General features: G+C 48.8%; 1 protein-coding gene and 1 long non-coding RNA gene across 6 annotated transcripts in view; one reads left to right on the top strand and one right to left on the bottom strand.

Annotated features, from left to right (window-relative positions):
* ZNF512B (zinc finger protein 512B) overlaps window positions 1-13,885 on the bottom strand; it is a 41,156-nt gene extending 27,271 nt beyond the window's left edge. Inside the window, exons 1-2 of one of the 5 annotated variants that reach the window (XM_083618581.1) lie at window positions 13,782-13,885; window positions 1,667-1,792 (exon numbers count right to left, since the gene is read on the bottom strand). In XM_083618581.1, the coding sequence (XP_083474707.1) occupies window positions 1,667-1,790 (124 nt within the window). In that variant the 5' untranslated portion in view covers window positions 1,791-1,792; window positions 13,782-13,885. The other 4 variants (XM_083618582.1, XM_083618583.1, XM_083618580.1 and 1 more) reach the window with 4 other exon arrangements.
* Window positions 13,886-14,667: 782 nt separating this feature from the next.
* Window positions 14,668-17,895, top strand: LOC310765290. Its single transcript, XR_014549511.1, has 2 exons — window positions 14,668-16,470; window positions 17,756-17,895. It is a non-coding gene; the product is annotated as an uncharacterized lncRNA (long non-coding RNA).
* The last annotated feature ends 1,793 nt before the right edge of the window (window positions 17,896-19,688 follow it).

Below are 19,688 nucleotides of genomic sequence, written 5' to 3'. Positions count from 1 at the left end.
CATTTTTAAAAGATTTGCCTTGAGAGAGTCTTTAAACTTCTTTTGTCGACCACCAATATTACGCTTTCTATTTCTGAGTTCGGAATAGAGTAGTTGCTTTGGAAGACGATCATCAGGCACCCGCACAACATGACCTGTCCAACGAAGTTGATGTTGAAGAATCGTTGCTTCGACACTGGTGATCTTTGCTTCTTCCAGTACACTGGCATTAGTTCGGCTGTCTTCCCAAGTGATGTGTAAAAATTCCACTGATGGAATCTTTCGAGGAGTTGGAGATGGCGTTTATAAGTGGTCCACGTTTCACAAGCACGCAGTCAAGGTTGGTAGTACAATAGCTTTGTAAACAAGCATTTTGGTTTCCCTGCAAATGTCCCGGTCCTCAAACACTCTGCACACTATATGCAGAGTGTTCTAGCTAACTAGCACAGGCTACTCAATCTCCACTGCATTCTTGCTCACTTGCGTTGTCTTGGGCCCTTTCCGCAGCGCGTTCTTGTAAACTCGAAAATGAAAAAGATCTACCAGACCTATAACGTTGGTTGGATGTACTTTCACACAAGCGGAAAGTCCAACCCCGCCTAGGCTGTTTGTTGTTCCCACGTGCAATGTTGCTAATGCTGCACAGAACGGTTGGGTGGCTGAGATCCCTGCACGGCCGGGGTTGAACTAGATGACCCTTGGGTGCCCCTTCCGCGATTCTATGAGTACATTTTGAATGGAAGGCAACATCCTAACCAATTTAGATTGTGGAAGTTCAGACAGTTTGTTGAATAATGGCAATGGCCACTTGCGCAGGAACTGCCCCCGACATCGGAAGCCAACTGTGCTCTCAACTCGTCAAAGCTCAAAAAACTTGAGAACGGCCATTTCCAATCTGAGTTGCTGTTCCAAAGTACTGGGTTTCGTTCCGCTGGGGTACAACATTTGCTGGCAGGCAATGGAATACAGTGGCACCTCTGGTTGCAAACGGGATCCGTTCCGGAGGCCCGTTTGCAACCTGAACAGAACGCAACCCGCGTCTGCGCATGCACGGGTTGTGATTTGCCGCTTCTGCGCATGATTTTGCATGTCTGCGCATGCGCGAGTGGCGGAACCCAGAAGTAACCCGTTCTGTTACTTCCAGGTCACCGCGGAAAACGCTCAACCTGAAGCAAACATAACATGAGGTATGACTGCACCTATTATTTAACCAAAGTGTTAATTTATCAAGTACCCTGACCTGTACGTGCTTCCTAGCTACAGTGGTACCTCGGGTTAAGAAATTAATTCGTTCCGGAGGTCCGTTCTTAACCTGAAACTGTTCTTAACCTGAGGTACCACTTTAGCTAATGGGACCTCCCGCTGCCGCCGTGCGATTTCTGTTCTCATCCTGAAGCAAAGTTCTTCACCCGAGGTACCATTTCTGGGTTAGCGGAGTCTGTAACCTGAAGCATCTGTAACCCGAGGTACCACTCTATTTATTTCCTTGCACTGCCGGGAGACAGGTAGCCAGGAAGACACCTTCTGCGTTTCAGGCTCCCATCACCCTGGACCATTGGTAACACTAGGAGTTGTAGCCCAATAACATATAGAGGGCCCTGTTCTGGTTCCCCTAGCCAATGGCGCTTCTCTTAATTCAAACGAAGCCCTTCCTATTGCAGCTGGAAAAGGTGGTCCGCTTACTCACCAAGCCTTGACTGCTCGTACGCCGGGTTTATCTTCATCTCTGCCTTGCTGCTGTCTTTGTCTGCGCTGGTCTTGCTAGATCCAGCCACTTTCTTTCCACCTCTGTAGGAATACGAATCTGCCATGGCTAAAAGCAAAGGAAAAAGGACACGATCAAGGAGGCCGATTGCTCAACGTGAGAACGGAGCTTGATAGAAGGAAGACTTGGGTTGCACCTGTCACCTGCTATATAAAAAAGCAGCCTAATCCTGCCTCCTTAAGAGTAGGAGGCCAATTCCTGTGTAATAATAACAATAATGATTTATTATTTATACCCCGCCCATCTGGCTGGGTTTCCCCAGCCACTCGGGGCGGCTCCCAAAAGAATATTAAAAATACGGTAATACATCAGTCGTTAAAAACTTCCCTAAACAGAGCTGCCTTCAGATGTCTTCTAAAAATCAGATAGTTGTTTTTCTCTTTGACATCTAGTGGGAGGGCGTTCCACAGGGCAGGCGCCACCACCAAGAAGGCCCTCTACTTGGTTCCCTGTAACTTCGCTTCTCGCATTGAAGGAACCACCAGAAGGCCCTCGGAGCTGGACCTCAGTGTCCAGGCAGAAAAATGGGGGTGGAGATGCTCCTTCAGATAGACTGGACCGAGGCCATTTAGGGCTTTAAAGGTCCGCACCAACACTTTGAATTGTGCCCTGAAATGTACTGGGAGCCAATTTGGCCTTTCAGGACCAGTGTTATATGGTCTCGGCGGCCGCTCCCAGTCACCAGTCTAGCTGCCATGTTCCAGTTGTTTCCAAATGTACATGATTAGCACAGGCTTGGAGAACCTGCAGGCCTCCAGATGTCACTGGACTCCAACTCCCATCAACCTTAGCCAGCAGTCAAGGATGCTGGGAGCTGAAGTCCAGCAAAGGTCTGGAGGGCCGCAGATTCCCCAGCCCGGGAATAGCAGCAATTCTACAGCCGCTGAGGTTGAAGCTCCCCCATTAATGAATTCAGGGAGACGCGCTCAGCCCAAGTGCAAATACAGAAAAAGTGAACAATCATGATTTCTCTCTTAGGCCTTACAGAAACCCTCTTTTGCTTCTTTTCTCATTTTCATGATGAGAAAGGGGAGAGGGAGCGGGTTTTAATGAGGAGATCTGAGCGATAAATTTCCAATTTTCCTTATTAATGGGGAAATTGTGCTAAACAGGGAAACGTGAGCCTTATCTAAATTCTCGGTATGAATCATTTAAGTGGTCTTTCCTATAAAACGATGAGCGTTAAGCCAGGTTCCTATTGGACGCCATCTCCTCCCCTCCCCAATTCAAGACACAAGAGAAGCTTTAACTGCAGGATGCTTGTATCAATGCATCAGCTTCGAACCAGATGCACACCATAAATTTACAGCACTAGAGCTGTGGGTTCTGAGAGCCTAGGACTTGCTCATCAGAAGGTCGGCAGTTCGAATCCCCGAGACGGGGTGAGCTCCCGTTGCTCGGTCCCTGCTCCTGCCAACCTAGCAGTTCAAAAGCACTTCAAAGTGCAAGTAGATAAATAGGTAAGGTAAACGGCGGGAAGGTAAACGGCGTTTCCATGCGCTGCTCTGGTTCGCCAGAAGCGGCATAGTCATGCTGGCCGCATGACCTGGAAGCTGTACGCCGGCTCCCTTGGCCAATAAAGCGAGATGAGCGCCACAACCCCAGAGTCGGCCACAACTGGACCTAATGGTCAGGGGTCCCCTTTACCTTTACCACTTTGAACAGTCACGGCTTCACCCAAAGAATTCTGAGAGCTTTAGCTTTGGTTGCTAGCAGGCCCCATCCTACTTAGAGCTAAAATTCCCAGAGTTCCCCATGAAGAGTGACTGAGAATTGTAGCTCTGTGAAAGGAACCAGGAGGGGGGGGTCTTCCCTAGCAACTCTTAGGGTGCTTAAACTACAGCTCCCAGAATTCTTTGGGGGTAGCCCTGACTGTTTAAAGTGGAATCATAGCTCCTTAAAAGAATGCTGTGAATGTGGTCGTTCGGTGGCTGGTGGTGGATGCATGGAATTAAGCACTCCTGCACCACTTGTTTCTGGTCCTGGGTAATAACTAGATTTTCTGCAAAACGCCAATTGCGCCCAGGCCCACGGAAGGCCTTCGGGGTAGTTTCTGTCGTGCCTGAGAATGGAAGAAAGTCGTTTTGCAGAACCCCCTGGCCCAAGCGAGCACCGCTGGGAGCTGACGCAGAGAATTCCTTGCTTTCTCTGGGGGAGCGTTTGTAGAACAACCAGATTATCAGGCAAATCAGGCTAGAAAGCAGAGCTTTGGCTTAATCACTCCTTCAGGACAGAAGTCTTTGTTATATTTCGGCTTTGACCGACCCAATTCTTCCCTTCCCCCCCTTAAAAAAAAAAGTTAATCTGCAATGTGGCCATTTACGGCAACCTAGCCATTAATTAATAATGTCAAAGGCTCTGCCTGGCTCTTTGCCTGGGACCACATTAAGCTTAATACCTGGGAAACCGACCTGGAGCAAAAAACGTGGAACAGGAGGATAGAAGGAATTCTGAAAGGCCTCTTGACTCTGCAAGTTTTTTTGCTGTCTATTTCTCTGGGACGATTAAAGTCCATGGATTCTAAAAAAGGTAAAGGAAAAGAACCCCTGGACATTTAAGTCCAGCCAAAAGCGACTATGGGGTTGCGGTGCTCATCTCGCTTTCAGGCCGAGGGAGCCGGCGTTTGCCCACAGCTTTCCGGGTCGTGTGGCCAGCGTGGGGGACACCGTGACGGAAATCAGAGCACATGGAAATGCCGTTTACCTTCCCGCCGCAGCGGTACCTATCTACTTGCACTGGAGTACTTTTGAACTGCCAGGTTGGCAGGAGCTGGGACAGAGCAATGGGAGCTCACCACGTCGTGGGGATTCGAACTGCTGACCTTCTGACCGGCAAGCCCAAGAGGCTCAGTGGTTTAGACCACAGCGCCAACCACATGGGTTGGTATTCAACACTGGGGTGGAAGCCAGGGGAGAAGTTGGATATTGGATTTGCGGAACTGAGAATCATCATCTTCTTATGTGCCAAAACAGAAGAGATGTGGACAGGATCCGTGCACAATGCAGAGGTTATCGGTCTCCTGGAGAGCAGCTGGTCCAGAATCTGCGATCCAGACTCTTTTGGATGGGGGTGGCGCTCTCTTTGAAGAGTCAAGTAAAGGATATAGACCAGGGTTTCCCAAACGTGGGTCTCCATCTGTTTTTTCCAGACTACAATTCCCATCATCCCTGACCACTGGTCTTGCCAACTAGGGATGATTGGAGTTGTAGTCCACAAAACAGCTGGGGAGCAGAGTTTGGAAAACACCAATGTAGACAGACAAAACTTTTTCTCCCTCTTACAACGCCAGAACTCATCGCCAAGCAGCAAAGTTGAATGCTAGAGGAATCAAAAGTGCAAAAAATAATGGACATCTTCATTCAGCTCACGGGAGGATGTGATGGCGACCAAACTGGAAGGCTATCGCCTTGCCGTTTTACCGTTGATTCGGAGCAAATGTCAATCTGTGGGGAACCCAATTGCCGTTCACTCCAATACAGCAGTAAAAAGTGGGTTTTCCTGGAGAAAGTGTCAGGACAAAACACACACACAATCACTTGGACCTGTACCTAGAAACTCGTCACAAAAGACTGTCTGGATGAGCCCTTCGTTAGGCTCATTGATTTCAATGGGTTTACTCGTGAGTCTAATTTTTGTTGATTGACTGAATTTATATATTACCCTATACCCAGGGGTCTCAGGGCTGTTCACAGAATAAAATCAAGATATAAAAGCCACAAAATAACTAATAAAAATAAAAACAACAGCCCAATAGCAACCCCCCCCCCCAAATCACATTTTAAAAGAGCATAGGATATCAATCAGATCACCCTAAGGCCTGGTTAAAAAGGAATGTTTTTGCCTGGCGCCTAAAGGTGTATAATGAAGGTGCCAGGCGAACTTCTCCAGGGAGAGCATTCCACAGATGGGGAGCCACCGCAGAGAGTAAAACTCAGGTGACTACCCCTCATTGCAAATCAAGAAGCAATGGCCTGGTTCTGCCTGAAATGGCGGTTTCTTTCTGGGTTGAACCGTTCAGAGACTCATAAGCTGGATTTAAAACATCAAAACTATATAAACATATGCTGGGGAGGAAAGAACTACCGTATTTTTCGCTCTATAAGACGCACATAGTTTTTGGAGGAGGAAAACAAGAAAAAAAATATTCTGAATCCCAGAAGCCAGAACAGCAAGAGGGATCGCTGCGCAGAAGCAGCGATACCTCTTGCTGTTCTGACTTCTGGGATAGCTGCGCAGCCTGCGTTCGCTCCATAAGATGCACACACATTTCCCCTTACTTTTTAGGAGGGAAAAACCATCCCTGACACGCTAGTCATCTATAAAGATTAAACATTCTGAGAGCGCCCACTTTCCATCTAGTGAGGTCCAGCCCAGACACAAGTTTGGGAACTGAGGGCTCATCCACACTCCAGTTTGCCTCTCTCCTTGGAAAACCAGCACCGTACCGCTGAATCGGACCAAATGCCAACTGGATTTTCCTGGGGAAAGTGGCGGGCAGCAAATGGAAAACCACCTGGACCTGTGCTTTTAGGCATGGGGAAAGCAGAGGTGCGGACAGTGTCGACATACGTGCCGGGTTCCGCCCAACGCTGGGGCCCCCCCCCGACACACGTGTGTGATGTCATGCGGTGGAGGGGAGCCCAAGGCCCATCACGGTGGCAGGTAGACCCGGCGGGGCACGTTGTGGCCACAAAATACTGAGGGACCCCAGCACCCTCCTTGAAAATGGGGGGGGGGTCTCGTCCCCCATTCAGCGCCCCTGAATCCCTAAGCCTATACTAATAACCAATTAGACTGTCTGTTTCCTCATTTCTTAGGATGTGGGTGGCGCTGTGGGTTAAACCACAGAGCCTAGGACTTGCCGATCAGAAGGTCGGCGGTTTGAATCCCCGCGATGGGGTGAGCTCCCATTGTTCGGTCCCAGCTCCTGCCAACCTAGCAGTTCGAAAGCACACCAGTGCAAGTAGATAAACAGGTACCGCTCCAGCGGGAAGGTAAACAGCATTTCCGTGCGCTGCTCTGGTTCGCCAGAAGCGGCTTAGTCATGCTGGCCACATGACCCGGAAGCTGTACGGCGGCTCCCTTGGCCAGTAGAGTGAGATGAGCGCCACAACCCCAGAGTCGGCCACGACTGGACCTAATGGTCAGGGGTCCCTTTACCTTTACCTTCCTCATTTCTTAAATGCAGAAAGTGTTTGGCTGCTCCAGGTTTGGGTCTGGTGTTATTATTATTTTTTAATCACATTATCGTTGCTATTGCTCCACCCCTAGTTACCAACCTGTCTTGCTGCGGCGTAGTAAAGATACTGATTCAATCTACTTCGCCATACATCTGCTTAGTGTTCTGGTCCCATTTCCTCAATCTTTATTAACAGAAATAAATGGGGGTCTTTTTGTTTGCCCCAGTTTTAAGCAGCAACAACTATCGTAAATTGCACTGTCTGTAAAATAACTCATGCACTCTTACTTGGAAGTAATCTCCCTGTAGTTTAGCGCCACTTGCTTCCGAGTAAACACGCAAAGCAATACCTGGAATGTATTTCTATGACTGTCTTGAGGAGTCTGTTCTTTCTAATTCAGTTCATTAATACGTTCAGCTAATTTTGTGTAATTTGGAACAAGAAACATTTTGTGGGATCTGCTTTTAATAAATATTTTATTTTTAAGCTTCGATTGTTGTGGGTGTTTCTTCCCCCCACACACAAACATTCATGTATTTCAAATGTTTCTAGTAAAATATTGTGCAACTTTTCCAGTATGGCTGTGTTTTTAAAGTCAAGTACGTCAATAAACGCCAGTGCTTTGCACCAAAGCGCAGGCCAGCTCTGTTTTAAAGTTTGTTGTCAGAAGTGCACATATTGTAAAAACAAAACAAAACACTGCACTGTTTTGCTCCCCCTTTCTTTCTCTCTTCTCCACTTTATTTCTTTTAACTGAAATTCTCTTAATAAAATATTAACAATCATTTTTAAAACTGCACATATGTTCGCTAATGTTAATTTTTTAAAAGAGGATATTTGAAACTTCACGGAGGCCTTGCACTCAGGTGACATCCCACACTGACAGCCTGCATACTTTTCATTAAGTTAAGTGTCCTAAAAGACCTTCACTGGCTCCCAATACGCTTCTGAGAACAACTCAAAGTGTTGGTGCTGACCTTTAAAGCCCTAAATGGCCTCGGTCCTGTATACCTGAAGGAGCGTCTCCACCGCCATCGTTCAGCCCGGACGCTGAGGTCCAGCGCCGAGGGAATGCCCTCCTCCCAGATGTCAAACAGATAAAAAACTATACAACTTTTCGAAGACATCTGAAGGCAGCCCTGGATAGGGAAGTTTTTAATGTTTGATGTTACAGTGGTACCTTGGTTCTCAAATGCCTTGCTACTCAAGCAACTTGGAACCCAAACACTGCAAACCCGGAGTGTTTCAGTTTGCGAACTGTTTTTGGAAGCCAAACATGCTCTGTTTTGAGTGTTATGCTTCCAATTTGAGTGCCACACTTCCGTTTTGAGTGTGACGCTGAGGTCAGTCTGTTTTTGCTATTTATTTTGCGTTTTTTGTTTTTGCGGCTCTTTTTGTTTTGTTTTTGTGACTGTGTGGAACCCGGTTCAGCGACTGATTGTGTGACTGCAGTACACTGTTTATTGCTTTCATTTTATTGGATCAATGGTCTCGTTAAATCGTAAAATTCATGTTAAATTGCTGTTTTAGGGGTTGTTTTTAAAAGTCTGGAACGGATTAATTCATTTTGCGTTACTTTCTATGGGAAAGCGCGCCCTGGTTTTGGAACGCTTTGGTTTTGGAACAGACATCCGGAACAGATTAAGTTTGAGAACTAAGGTACCACTGTATATTGTTTTTATGTGTTGGACCTGCCCAGAGTGGCTGGGGCATTACTATTATTCAGCTTGGGAGAAGCTCCAGGTTTGGGGAGGTCTGGAGAAGGCTTCCCCAAGTGTCCTAGTAACAGCATCTCAACATGGATGCAGGTCTCTCTGTCATTAAGGTGGCAGCACCAGCAAGGTCTACAGCTGCCCCATCCCAGGCAGGGAACTGGCCCACCTGGCAGCAGTGGCGTCCAGGGCACAAGCTTGCCAACACACGATCTCAACTCCCAACAGCCCCACTCCTAAAGCAGAATATCCCAAACCCATGTTTGCAATACAAGACATAAGACCACAGAAAGCTGTCTTGATCCATCTGGCTCAGTAATACTGGCACGGACTGGCAGCAGATCTCCAGGATATTTTACACAGGGGTTTGCTAGCCTCGCCTGGAAATGCTGGGAATCGAACTCAAGACCTTCTGACAACGCAAAGCAGATGCCCTACAGGACGGGGGCACTTGTACAGGAGAATCCCTGGGCAAGTGAGCGGGGTGGGGGATATAAACCTTTCCCCTTGACTGTTGCACTCCTCCAACCATCTCTCTGTCTGAGTTGTTGCACAAACCCCACCAGATTTATTTGCAAACTTGCGATGCTGTTTGGGGAGAGATGGCTTGGAAGGAACGTGTTGCAGGGGAGAAAATGACAGCGAGGAAAGGGTTAAACACACACACACACACACACACACACACACACACACACACACGGGTTACTAGGCAAAGCAGAGTTTAGGAAGTTGTTTGCTGCAGTAAACATAGGTCTGTGTGACAGGAGAATGATTTTCTAGCCTCCTATTGATTTCTACAATTCCCTTCCCTTTCATTTTAAGCAAGATATGTAGAGGTTTTTTTGTTGGTGTGGGGGTTTTGTGTGTGTGTGAGTTTCTTACAACAAAACTTCTTGGACACGGAGAGCTCTATTCCTCCGCCCACCCGCCAAAGCCTGGATTAAATTAAAAACGGACTCTTTTCCTTTTCCTTGCTTCTGCAGACCTTGCATTTAAATTGGGGGAGGGGGGGGACAAAAAGAAAAGAACCTGTTTTGAATGGAACAGATTCCGTGCACAGCACTTTTAAACGGATAAGCTTTAAAACGGGTATAATTCCCCTCCATCAGTTGAACGGGAAATCTGTGTGCACATCCCATGATTTCAAGGTTCCTTTCTCAGAGGATTAACGATCGCCTCCCACTCCGCGCTGCCAGCAGGCGTAAAAAGGCAAATGTGAAAACAACGTAATGATAATTTTAAAGGACGCTAAATGCCGTCGGTCAATCATTTCTGAAAGGAACTAAAGGAGGAACAAATGCCCGGGAATTCCAAGACTCTCTATCCGACTTATCCTTCTCTAAAAAAACTTTCTGAGCAAATAATCAGTAGAACCCAGCAAATAATTTGCCCGGGGATTGGAGCTCACTCTGTAGTCTTAGGTACATCTGCAAATTTGTCAGCCTCAGTTTTTCTCCCTGTGAAATGGGAAATAATAGTGACCTACCCTCCAAGGCTCTTAGGGTGGTACAGTCGTACCTTGGGAGTCAAACGGAATCCGTTTCGGAAGTCCCTTCGACTCCCGAAACCAAAGCGCAGCTTCTGATTGGCTGATTGGAAGCTCCTACAGCCAATCGGAAGCCGCGCCAGACGTTTGGCTTCCAAAAATAGTTCGAAAACTGGAACACTCACCTCCGGGTTTCGATCGTTTGGGAGCTAATTTGTTCGGGAGCCAAGGTATGACTGTATTCAACTAAGTTTAACTCAGTGCATGATCCTCTGGAAGGAATGAACATGGCTGAATTTGGTCCATTAATTTCAATGGGTCTATTCGGAGTAAAACTTCGTTGACTACCACCCTGAGACGGGCAAAGGCAGCTGTGCACGTAACAAATCAAACCATCATCAAGCTACAGCATCCTCATATGATTCCAGGCCTTGCTTTTGCAAGACATGCAAAATATTCCACCACAGACATCAAGTTTAGACAGCAAGCTTTGTTCCAGATGGATAATACCCCTGAAAACTTGACTTCTCCGATAACGCAGCCCGATTACATAGATGACATTCTGCCATTAATCCATGTGGCACGTTATAGTTAATATGAGCAGAAGGGAAGAGGGAGTCCCTGCCCCAAGGAGCTTACAAAGAGATAGAAGGATACCAAAAGGCGAAGAAAGAAAATGCAGTTAACACATTAAGACAAGCCCAACGAGATCAAACCAAAAAGTCTACCTAACTGAGCATCCTGTTTCCTACACAGGTCCATCAGTTGCCCCCAGGGAAACCATAAGAAGAATGCAAAAGCAAGGTGCCCCCCCCGGCAACTAATATTGAGAGACAGACTGCCTCTGAATGTGGAGGTTTGAATTAGCTATTGTAACCCGTGGCTGCTGATGGTCCCATCTTGTACAGAAAATTTTCAGGATGCTTAGGTCTGGGTAGGAAAGGTAAGTTTTGAGGAAGAGGCAGCAGGAGGTGTGTACTGCAGGAATCAAAACCAAAAGGAGAAATGTTTCATTAGCACCCATAAGGTAAAGGTAAGGGGACCCCTGACCATTAGGTCCAGTCGTGGCCGACTCTGGGGTTGCAGCGCTCATCTCACTTTATTGGCCGAGGGAGCCGGCGTACAGCTTCCGGGTCATGTGGCCAGCATGACCAAGCCGCTTCTGGCATACCAGAGCAGCGCACAGAAACACTGTTTACCTTCCTGACAGAGTGGCACCTATTTATCTACTTGCACTGGTGTGCTTTCGAACTGCTAGGTTGGCAGGAGCAGGGACCGAGCAATGGGAGCTCACCCCGTCGCGGGGATTTGAACCGCCGACCTTCTGATCGGTAAGCCCTAGGCTCTGTGGTTTAACCCGCGTCCCTATACCCTGCCAAATAAATGGGGTGACTGGGTGCAGGCAGGGCTTATAATCCCACAGCCTCTTCCAAGATCTCGATTTCCTTTTTCAGAGCCTCCAGCCCCCATAATCCTTAAGTAGAAACATCAGAATCTGCCTTGCAGAGAACTGGCTCACATAGCCCAGCACTGACTGGCAGCATCCCTCAAGGGGTTCAGGCAGGAGGCATTCCCACCCGTACCTGGAGTTGACCAGGATACTTTCTGTGCTTCAGTTCTGTGGCTAAAACTGCCCCAGTTCTCACGTTTCCGAATTAAGCAACTTGCCTTGCACTGAGTCGCACCATTGGTCCACCCGGCTCAATACTGTCTACACTGACTGCCAGCATCTCCCCAAGGGGTTTCAGCCAGGGAGCCTTTCCCGGCCCTATTTAGGGGTTGGACCGGGGTGAGCCTGCGCTGGTCTTCCTACCAGCCCGCCAAAAAGATGGTGATGTTCGCTGCACGCTCCCTCTCTCTCCAGTTGCCTCGCTACCACATGGCGCACAAAAGCGCCTCGAGGCAAAGGCATGGCCCAGGGGCACGGCATCTGAGACGCACCAGGTGCCCCAAAGGACAAGGTCTGCCTGTGGGCAGCAGGAGGGTCGCCGCCGTTTGGCCCAGCCCCAAAAGCAGGTGCGCTGCGACGGATAGCTGCAGCGCTACAGCATCACTGCCAGGGATCTAGGGCTCAGGCTGCACACCTCTTCCCCCCAAAAACGCCAGTTTCTCAATCTAGGCGCTTGTGCGTCCGTGCGCTCAAGCCAGGATCACATGGATTAAGGAGAGAAGTCGTTCAGGTCCTCGATTTCGGACACCGTTGACCTTGACCTCGGGCCGGGCAGGGCAGGGCAGGGCAGGGGGCCACCAAGAGCTGGTTGCCCTCGTGACCTCCAAGTGACCTGACCAGGTAGGTCAAGCATCCCCACCTGGGCCCCACCCACCTCTCCGCTCTGCACCACTTTCGGCAAGCGTGCCTAACACCAAGCGCAGATATGTGTGTTGGAGAAGGGGGGAGGTCACACCACCTGTCGCTGCCCAGGGGCGAGGCCGCTTAGTTTGCAATGGGGGGGGGCGCGAGAGAGAAGACAGGCTCACCCAACTCTAATCCACTTCCAAGGGGAGCTTCCCAAAGCAGCAAAGCACTCGAAAGCTCCAAACCTCCTCTGCTATTCCTCTTTTTTCCCACATTTCCAGAACTCGGTTGCTCCCCCCCCCTTTCCCTTCCCCAATTCCCAAAAAATAAGCTCGAATAATCAAGGAAATGCAGCGCTGGCGGAGAATGCAAAAGAGAGAGAGAGATGGGTGTTTCGTTTGCTTAAAAAAAATTAAAATCTTGCAGCGGGCGAGCAGCAGCAGGAGGGTTTGGGAAGGGAGAGGGTTGCAAAGGGGGGGGAACCCGAGAAATTAAAAGAAAAACCACATATACACACAAATAAACCCCCTACCAACAAGCAACAGCCGCCCTCCACCCGCGAGCGTTTGATCTCCGCGCCTGCAAAATAAGGTGCGGAGGGGGTGGGGGGGTGGAGGAAAAAGAAGAAAAAGACATATAAATAGACCGAAAGGAAGAAAAGAAAATCTGCCTCCCACCCCATCTTTGGGGCGAGCGCGCGGGGCGGTGTTGAAGAGGGAGGGGGGGCGGAAGGCATACAAAATAATTAATTAAAAAGCCCAGGAAAAGCAATGAAGCAAAATGGCGACTTTTTATGTAGAAGGAGGAGAAAGAGAGAGAGAGGAAGGAAGGGAGAGAGAGAGAGAGAGAGAGAGAGAAAGAGAGAGAGGGATGGGAGGAAAAGAAAAAGAGGGAGTGGTGGGGGGAAGGAGAGAGGGGTTTGGGGAAGGCGCTGCTGGCCCCCTCGCCCTCCTCCTCCTCCTCCTCCTCGCCCGGGGTCTCTCCAGCTCCGCGGGGCGCAAGGAAGCGGGCGAGCCTTGGGGAGGCGGCCGGCGAGGCCGAGCCGGGGCCACCGGGCGGAGTAAAAGCCCCTCTCCGGGTGGGGAAGGGCCGGAGGGAGGCGAGGCGAGGGCCGGGCATCGGCGGGGGGCTCCGGGCTTACCTCGGCGCGGGCGGGCAGCGCGCTCCTCTCGCTCGCTCGGCCGGCGGGGCCCGGGCGCGCACAGCGATGCGCACGGCCAAAGCGCCCTCGCCGCCGCCGGCTCATGCGCGGAGACCCCCCCGCCTCGCCGCCGCCACCACGTCGCCCGCACACTTGCACACACAGACACACAACCACAACCATGCGCCCACCCCCCGCGCGCGCTTTCCCCCCTCTCCCTACCTTCGCAGCCGGGCCGAGGGAAGCCGCTTGCAACTCTCGCGGTATTCCTCCCCCGGCTGCAGCCGGGGATCGGCGCCCGACGGGAGGAGGACGGAGCTGGCTTGGGTGGTGGTGTGTTGTTTTTTTAGGGGGGGGGCGCGCACTGGGAGTTGGGTGGGTGGGGGTCCCCCAGCAGGTGCGCCGCGATCCAAGGGGGCCGGCGCAGGCAAGGGCGCTGCAGAAGTGGCCAGGCGCAGAACTGGAGTTGGGGGCGAAGGAGTTCGAGCTGCCCCTCTTAGGGTTGATCTGATTTTCATTTTTTAAATAGTAATTCTTGTTTTCTGCATCTCCGCTGCGGTTGCCACCCAGCGACTTTGCTCTTTGTTTCGCCACAGCGCAGATCATCGTCTCCTCATCGCGCAGGGAACTCTCTCTTAAAATATAATGGGGATGGGAGCATGCATCGGGGGTGCAGGGGGGGGGGGAATAAAACGCCCTCCCGTTTTTTAAAAATGTAAAGAGAAACCACAGAGGAACCTGCCTTTAGTTACCTTGTTTTTTGCCCATAGAGACCAAAAATTGTCTACTGTGGCATCAGTTCTCCAGCATGTTCTCCAGGGCCCGCTGCATGCAGGATTCAATCCAGAAGGTGCAATCCTGGCCTAAGAAAAGCCAGGCCAGGCCAGTGGTCCATCTAGCCCAGCATCCTGTTCTCACAGTGACCGACCATCAAGCAGAACCCAAGCACAAGAATAGCCATCGTGGCCAGTAGCCACCGATAGCCCCTTCCTCCCATGAATGTGTCTAACTCTCTGTTAAACCTTAAAGCCATCCAGGTTGGTGGCCACCATTGCTTCCAGCTGGAAGGAGTTCCACAGTTTAACTGTGGAGTTAAAGAGTTAAGATGGCGGCGCAAGCACTTGCAGCGGCTCGGCACTCCGAAGACCGGTATTCAGTGATTTGTGTTTTATTTTTATTTGTGAACTTATTGCTGCTATGGACTGTGAATACTCAGGCACAAGAAATTTATAGTCGTCAAGAGCTCTTAAGTATCGGCAGAGGAGAAGGTTGCAGCCAGGAGGTCTCAACCTATAACATTCCAGCTGAGCTTATCAGAGAGCCTCCATATCTTGCACATTCTTGGGATACTCCCCTTGCTCTCCTTGCCAGAAAGAAAAGAAAACGGAGAGGGCGTAAGCAGAAGAGGGGTTGCAGGGCTGGACTACGAGTGAGGTTAGGTAAAAATCCCCACAAGCCTGCATTGCCAAGTCTCCTTGTATCAAATGTGAGATCCTTACCTAACAAGGTAGAGGAGTTGGAGCTTATTACCTCTCGGCAGAAAAGTATCCGGGACTGCTGTGTTATGGTCCTTTTAGAGACGTGGCTGGATCCCTCCTTTCCACAGGGACTTCTGCAGCTAGAAGGACGCTCAGTAATTAGAGCGGATAGAACCGCTGAATCCGGGAAGAGCAGAGGAGGAGGAATTTGCGTTTATATAAATAACAACTGGAGCTCGGACATCAAACAAATGGACACGCATTGCTCTCCTGACTTGGAGTACCTAGTGGTGAAGTGCCGCCCTTTTTATTTGCCACGTGAGTTTAATGTTGTTATAATAACAGCGGTGTATATACCTCCCGATGCAAACACTACTACAGCTATGGGCCACCTGCTAACTGCTATTAGCAAACAGCAGCGGGCCCACCCGGATGGAGCATTTGTGGTTGCTGGTGATTTTAACCGAGCCGATTTAAGGACTGTGCTTCCTAAGTTCCACCAGTATGTTGATTGTCCCACTAGGGGGGGAAATACCCTGGACCGAGTATATAGTAACATCATGCATGGATACAAGACCAAGCCCTTGCCCAATTTGGGGCAGTCAGACCACATATCTTTACTTATGATACCATCATATAGACCTCTCGTATGCAGAATTAGACCATCAACTAGAGAGATACGAGTGTGGCCAGTAGGTGCATCTGAGCAACTTCAAGATTGCTTTCGGAGCACCGAGTGGTCGCTTTTTGTGGAGAATAATGTGGACACATACGCTTCAACAGTACTGTTCTACGTTAAAAGCTGCATTGATGTTGTCACTACCACCAAACAAATACGGGTGTTCCCTAACAACAAGCCCTGGCTAAACAGGGATGTGTATCTTCTGTTAAAGGCAAGAAATGCTGCTTTTCATTCTGGTGATGCGCAACAGTATAGAGAAGCCAGAGCCAAATTGAAAAAGGGCATTAGGAATGCCAAAGCTATGTACTGCCGGAGGATTGAAAAACATTTTGAGAGCTCCGACCCTCGTCGAGTATGGCAAGGCCTGCGACAAATCACAGGGCAAAATATTAAAAACGAACTGGCCAGTAGCAGTGCGCACCTGGCTGATCAACTGAATCAATTTTTTAGTCGCTTTGAGGTGGGAACTGGAACTACCGTCACTACAGCATTGGCTACCAGCACATCATCAGAAACTACTACGGATAGACAACCATTTTTATTACAGACCTCTGACGTACAACGTGCCTTTCGGAGCATTAACATTAGGAAGGCAGCTGGACCGGATGGAATTATGGGACGGGTTATTAGGGACTGCGCTGCAGAATTAGCTGGGGTATTTACGGACATTTTTAACCTATCCCTGTTGCAGGGTTCTGTCCCTACCTGCCTGAAGACATCGATTATAGTGCCAGTCCCCAAGCAGTCAGTGGTGGTATCTCTCAATGACTATAGACCAATAGCTCTAACATCTGTTGTTATGAAATGTTTTGAGAGATTGGTGCTAGATCATATTAAGGCTGGTCTTCCATCCACTCTAGACCCGTTCCAGTTTGCATACAGAAGAAACAGATCTACTGATGATGCTATTTCCATCGCTGTCCATACTGTACTGAGTCATCTAGAACGACAGGGAACCTACGCAAGGCTGTTGTTTGTGGACTACAGTTCTGCCTTCAATACAATTCTGCCAGACAGGTTATTTCTTAAAATGACCAATTTGGGTATACATCAGAAGATCTGTCTGTGGGTAAGGAATTTCTTGACTGATAGGCCGCAGACAGTGAGAATGGGACCTTACTATTCTTCTACTCTAGTATTAAGCACAGGAGCCCCTCAGGGATGTGTGCTAAGTCCCTTTCTCTATTCCCTGTACACATTTGATTGCACCCCACTGTATAAGTCCAACACAATCATCAAATTTGCGGATGATACAACAGTGGTGGGGCTCATTAGTGAGAACAATGAGACTGCTTATAGGAAAGAAGTACAGGGGTTAATTCAATGGTGTAAAGAAAACAATCTTATGCTTAACACCAAAAAAACCAAAGAACTCATAATTGACTTTAGGAGAAAGAAAAGTGTATTTTTACCATTGTACATAAATGGCGAGGAGGTGGAGAGGGTTGGTAGTTTTAAATACCTGGGCATTTATATCTCTGAGGACCTCTCATGGACTGCAAATATTAATATGGTTGTGAGGAAGGTGCAGGGGAGGTTGTATTTCCTGAGAATGCTCAGGGGACTGAATCTATCTCAGCACCTACTTCTGTCCTATTATCACAGTACCATCGAGAGTGTCTTAACCTATAGTGTATTATCGTGGTATGGGAGCAGCTCCGAAACGGATAAAAAAGCTTTACAGAGAATAATTAAAATTGCCCAGAATGTTATTGGGCTCCAACTACCAACCCTGGATGAGATCTTCACGTCTCGCACTTTGAAGAAGTCACACAATATCCTGAGAGATCCCACCCATCCTGCTCACAACTTCTTTGAACTGTTGCCTTCGGGCAGAAGATATAGGACAATGAAAACACGAACCACACGCCTTCTGAATAGTTTCTATCCAAGAGCTCTGATTGCACTAAATAATGATCTCAGGGCCAGTTGCAAGAAATAGCAAGCAGGGAGTAGGAAGGAATGAGATAGGTTTTAGGTTATGTTATGCCTTTAAATAGGTTATGTTATATTCTGGATTATGTTATGTTTTATAGATTATGTCTGAATAGGATGAGAGTGTTGGAGATACGTGTAAATGTGTATGTGAACCCGGTCTTTGGGGGGGTGTTTGATTTTCGTTGTTGTGTATACTGTGTATATACGGACAATGACAATAAATTTATCTATCTATCTATCTATCTATCTATCTATCTAACAGTGCTCTTTGTCAAGAAGGGCTTTTTGTTGTTGTTGTTTAGTCGTTTAGTTGTGTCCGACTCTTTGTGACCCCCTGGACCAGAGCACGCCAGGCACTCCTGTCTTCCACTGTCTCCTGCAGTTTGGTCAAACTCATGCTGGTAGCTTCGAGAACACTGTCCCACCATCTCGTCCTCTGTCGTCCCCTTCTCCTTGTGCCCTCCATCTTTCCCAACATCAGGGTCTTTTCCAGGGAGTCTTCTCTTCTTATGAGGTGGCCAAAGTATTGGAGCCTCAGCTTCAGGATCTGTCCTTCCAGTGAGCACTCAGGGCTGATTTCCTTCAGAATGGAGAGGTTTGATCTTCTTGCAGTCCATGGGACTCTCAAGAGTCTCCTCCAGCACCATAATTCAAAAGCATCCATTCTTCGGTGATCAGCCTTCTTTATGGTCCAGCTCTCACTTCCATACATCACTACTGGGAAAACCATAGCTTTACCTATACGGACCTTTGTCGGCAAGGTGATGTCTCTGCTTTTTAAGATGCTGTCTAGGTTTGTCATTGTTACCTGTCCTCAATCTCCCAACATTTACTGGATGTCTACAGGTTTTAGTGTTGTGAGAGAGAAAAAAAATATTTTCTCCATCCACTTGGAATTGTAGAGTTGGAAGGGACCAGGAGGGTCATCTATAGTTCACCTCCCTGCAATTCAGGAATTTTTCCCCCAATGTGGGGCTTGAACCCTCAACCCCTGAGATTAACAGTGTCATGCGCTACCAACTGAGCTATCCCAAGCCATGCATAATTGCCAGAACTTCTAAAATTACTCAGCTTTTCTCTTAACTGGAAAGTCCTGAACGCCACATCCTTTCTTCGTAATTCATTCTGGCATCTCCAAGTAGCCTGAACCCTGGGGAGGCTATACTGAGCTACGTAGAATAATGGAGCCGGCTCAATATTGGGGAGCTTCCTACATTCCTTCCTGATCCTTTTTCGCTGTACTGGGGGGGTGGGTCTTGCATCACCTTATGAAGTAGGGATGGGAACAGATGGAGCCCCCTGTCACCGAACTTCAACTCCCATCGTCCTTGACTATTGGCCCTCTGACAGGGGCTGATGGGACTTTGCGTCCAACAACTACCTAGAGCCACAGGTTCTCCATCCCATATATATATGCAGCGCACACACATTCTACTGCTGAGCTCTGGCCTGGAACCACAAAAAAGTTTTGTGGCACCTTGAAGATTAAGATAAATTAAGAGGGGCCTGTTGCCCCTTTGTTGTCCATAATGGGGGTATCCCATCCGATTCTGCTCCTATACTCCCATTGGGGTGTACGGGATGTTATGGGAGGAGTAGTACTCTGGTGGGGGACACGTTGTGCTTCTTCTGGGGTAGTTTGTCCCTACTTTTGGTCCCCACTCTACACTCACCTGTGGCTTGCGAGAAGCTGTCGGCATGCGACAGCGGCCACAATCCTGGGAAACGGCATGGACCAGGTGAGGGCAGCCGATGGCTCTCAAACCCTCGGTGAGTTAGAGACTTCCTCTGCATGTGAAGACAGGCTGTGACAGACTGAGCAGGTGAGACCAAACGTGGGTCCAAAGGTCAAGAAGGCGGTTTCTGCCCGTGCTGTGGAAAGAAGTGAGGGGCAGGTAAGGCTCATCCACCTGGGAAGGGAGCCCATCTAAGAGAAGGAAAACTCTGATCCTGAACCTTTGCTGCCTTGCAATATTCAGGAGAAGAAAAGACTAAGGAATAAGTGGTTGGATGGGGCCTTCTCAGGGTCTT

The sequence above is a fragment of the Podarcis filfolensis genome (assembly GCF_964270895.1).
Source record: "Podarcis filfolensis genome assembly, chromosome: 6".
NCBI lineage: Eukaryota > Metazoa > Chordata > Lepidosauria > Squamata > Lacertidae > Podarcis > Podarcis filfolensis.
This window is presented reverse-complemented; position numbering and strand designations above follow the sequence as displayed.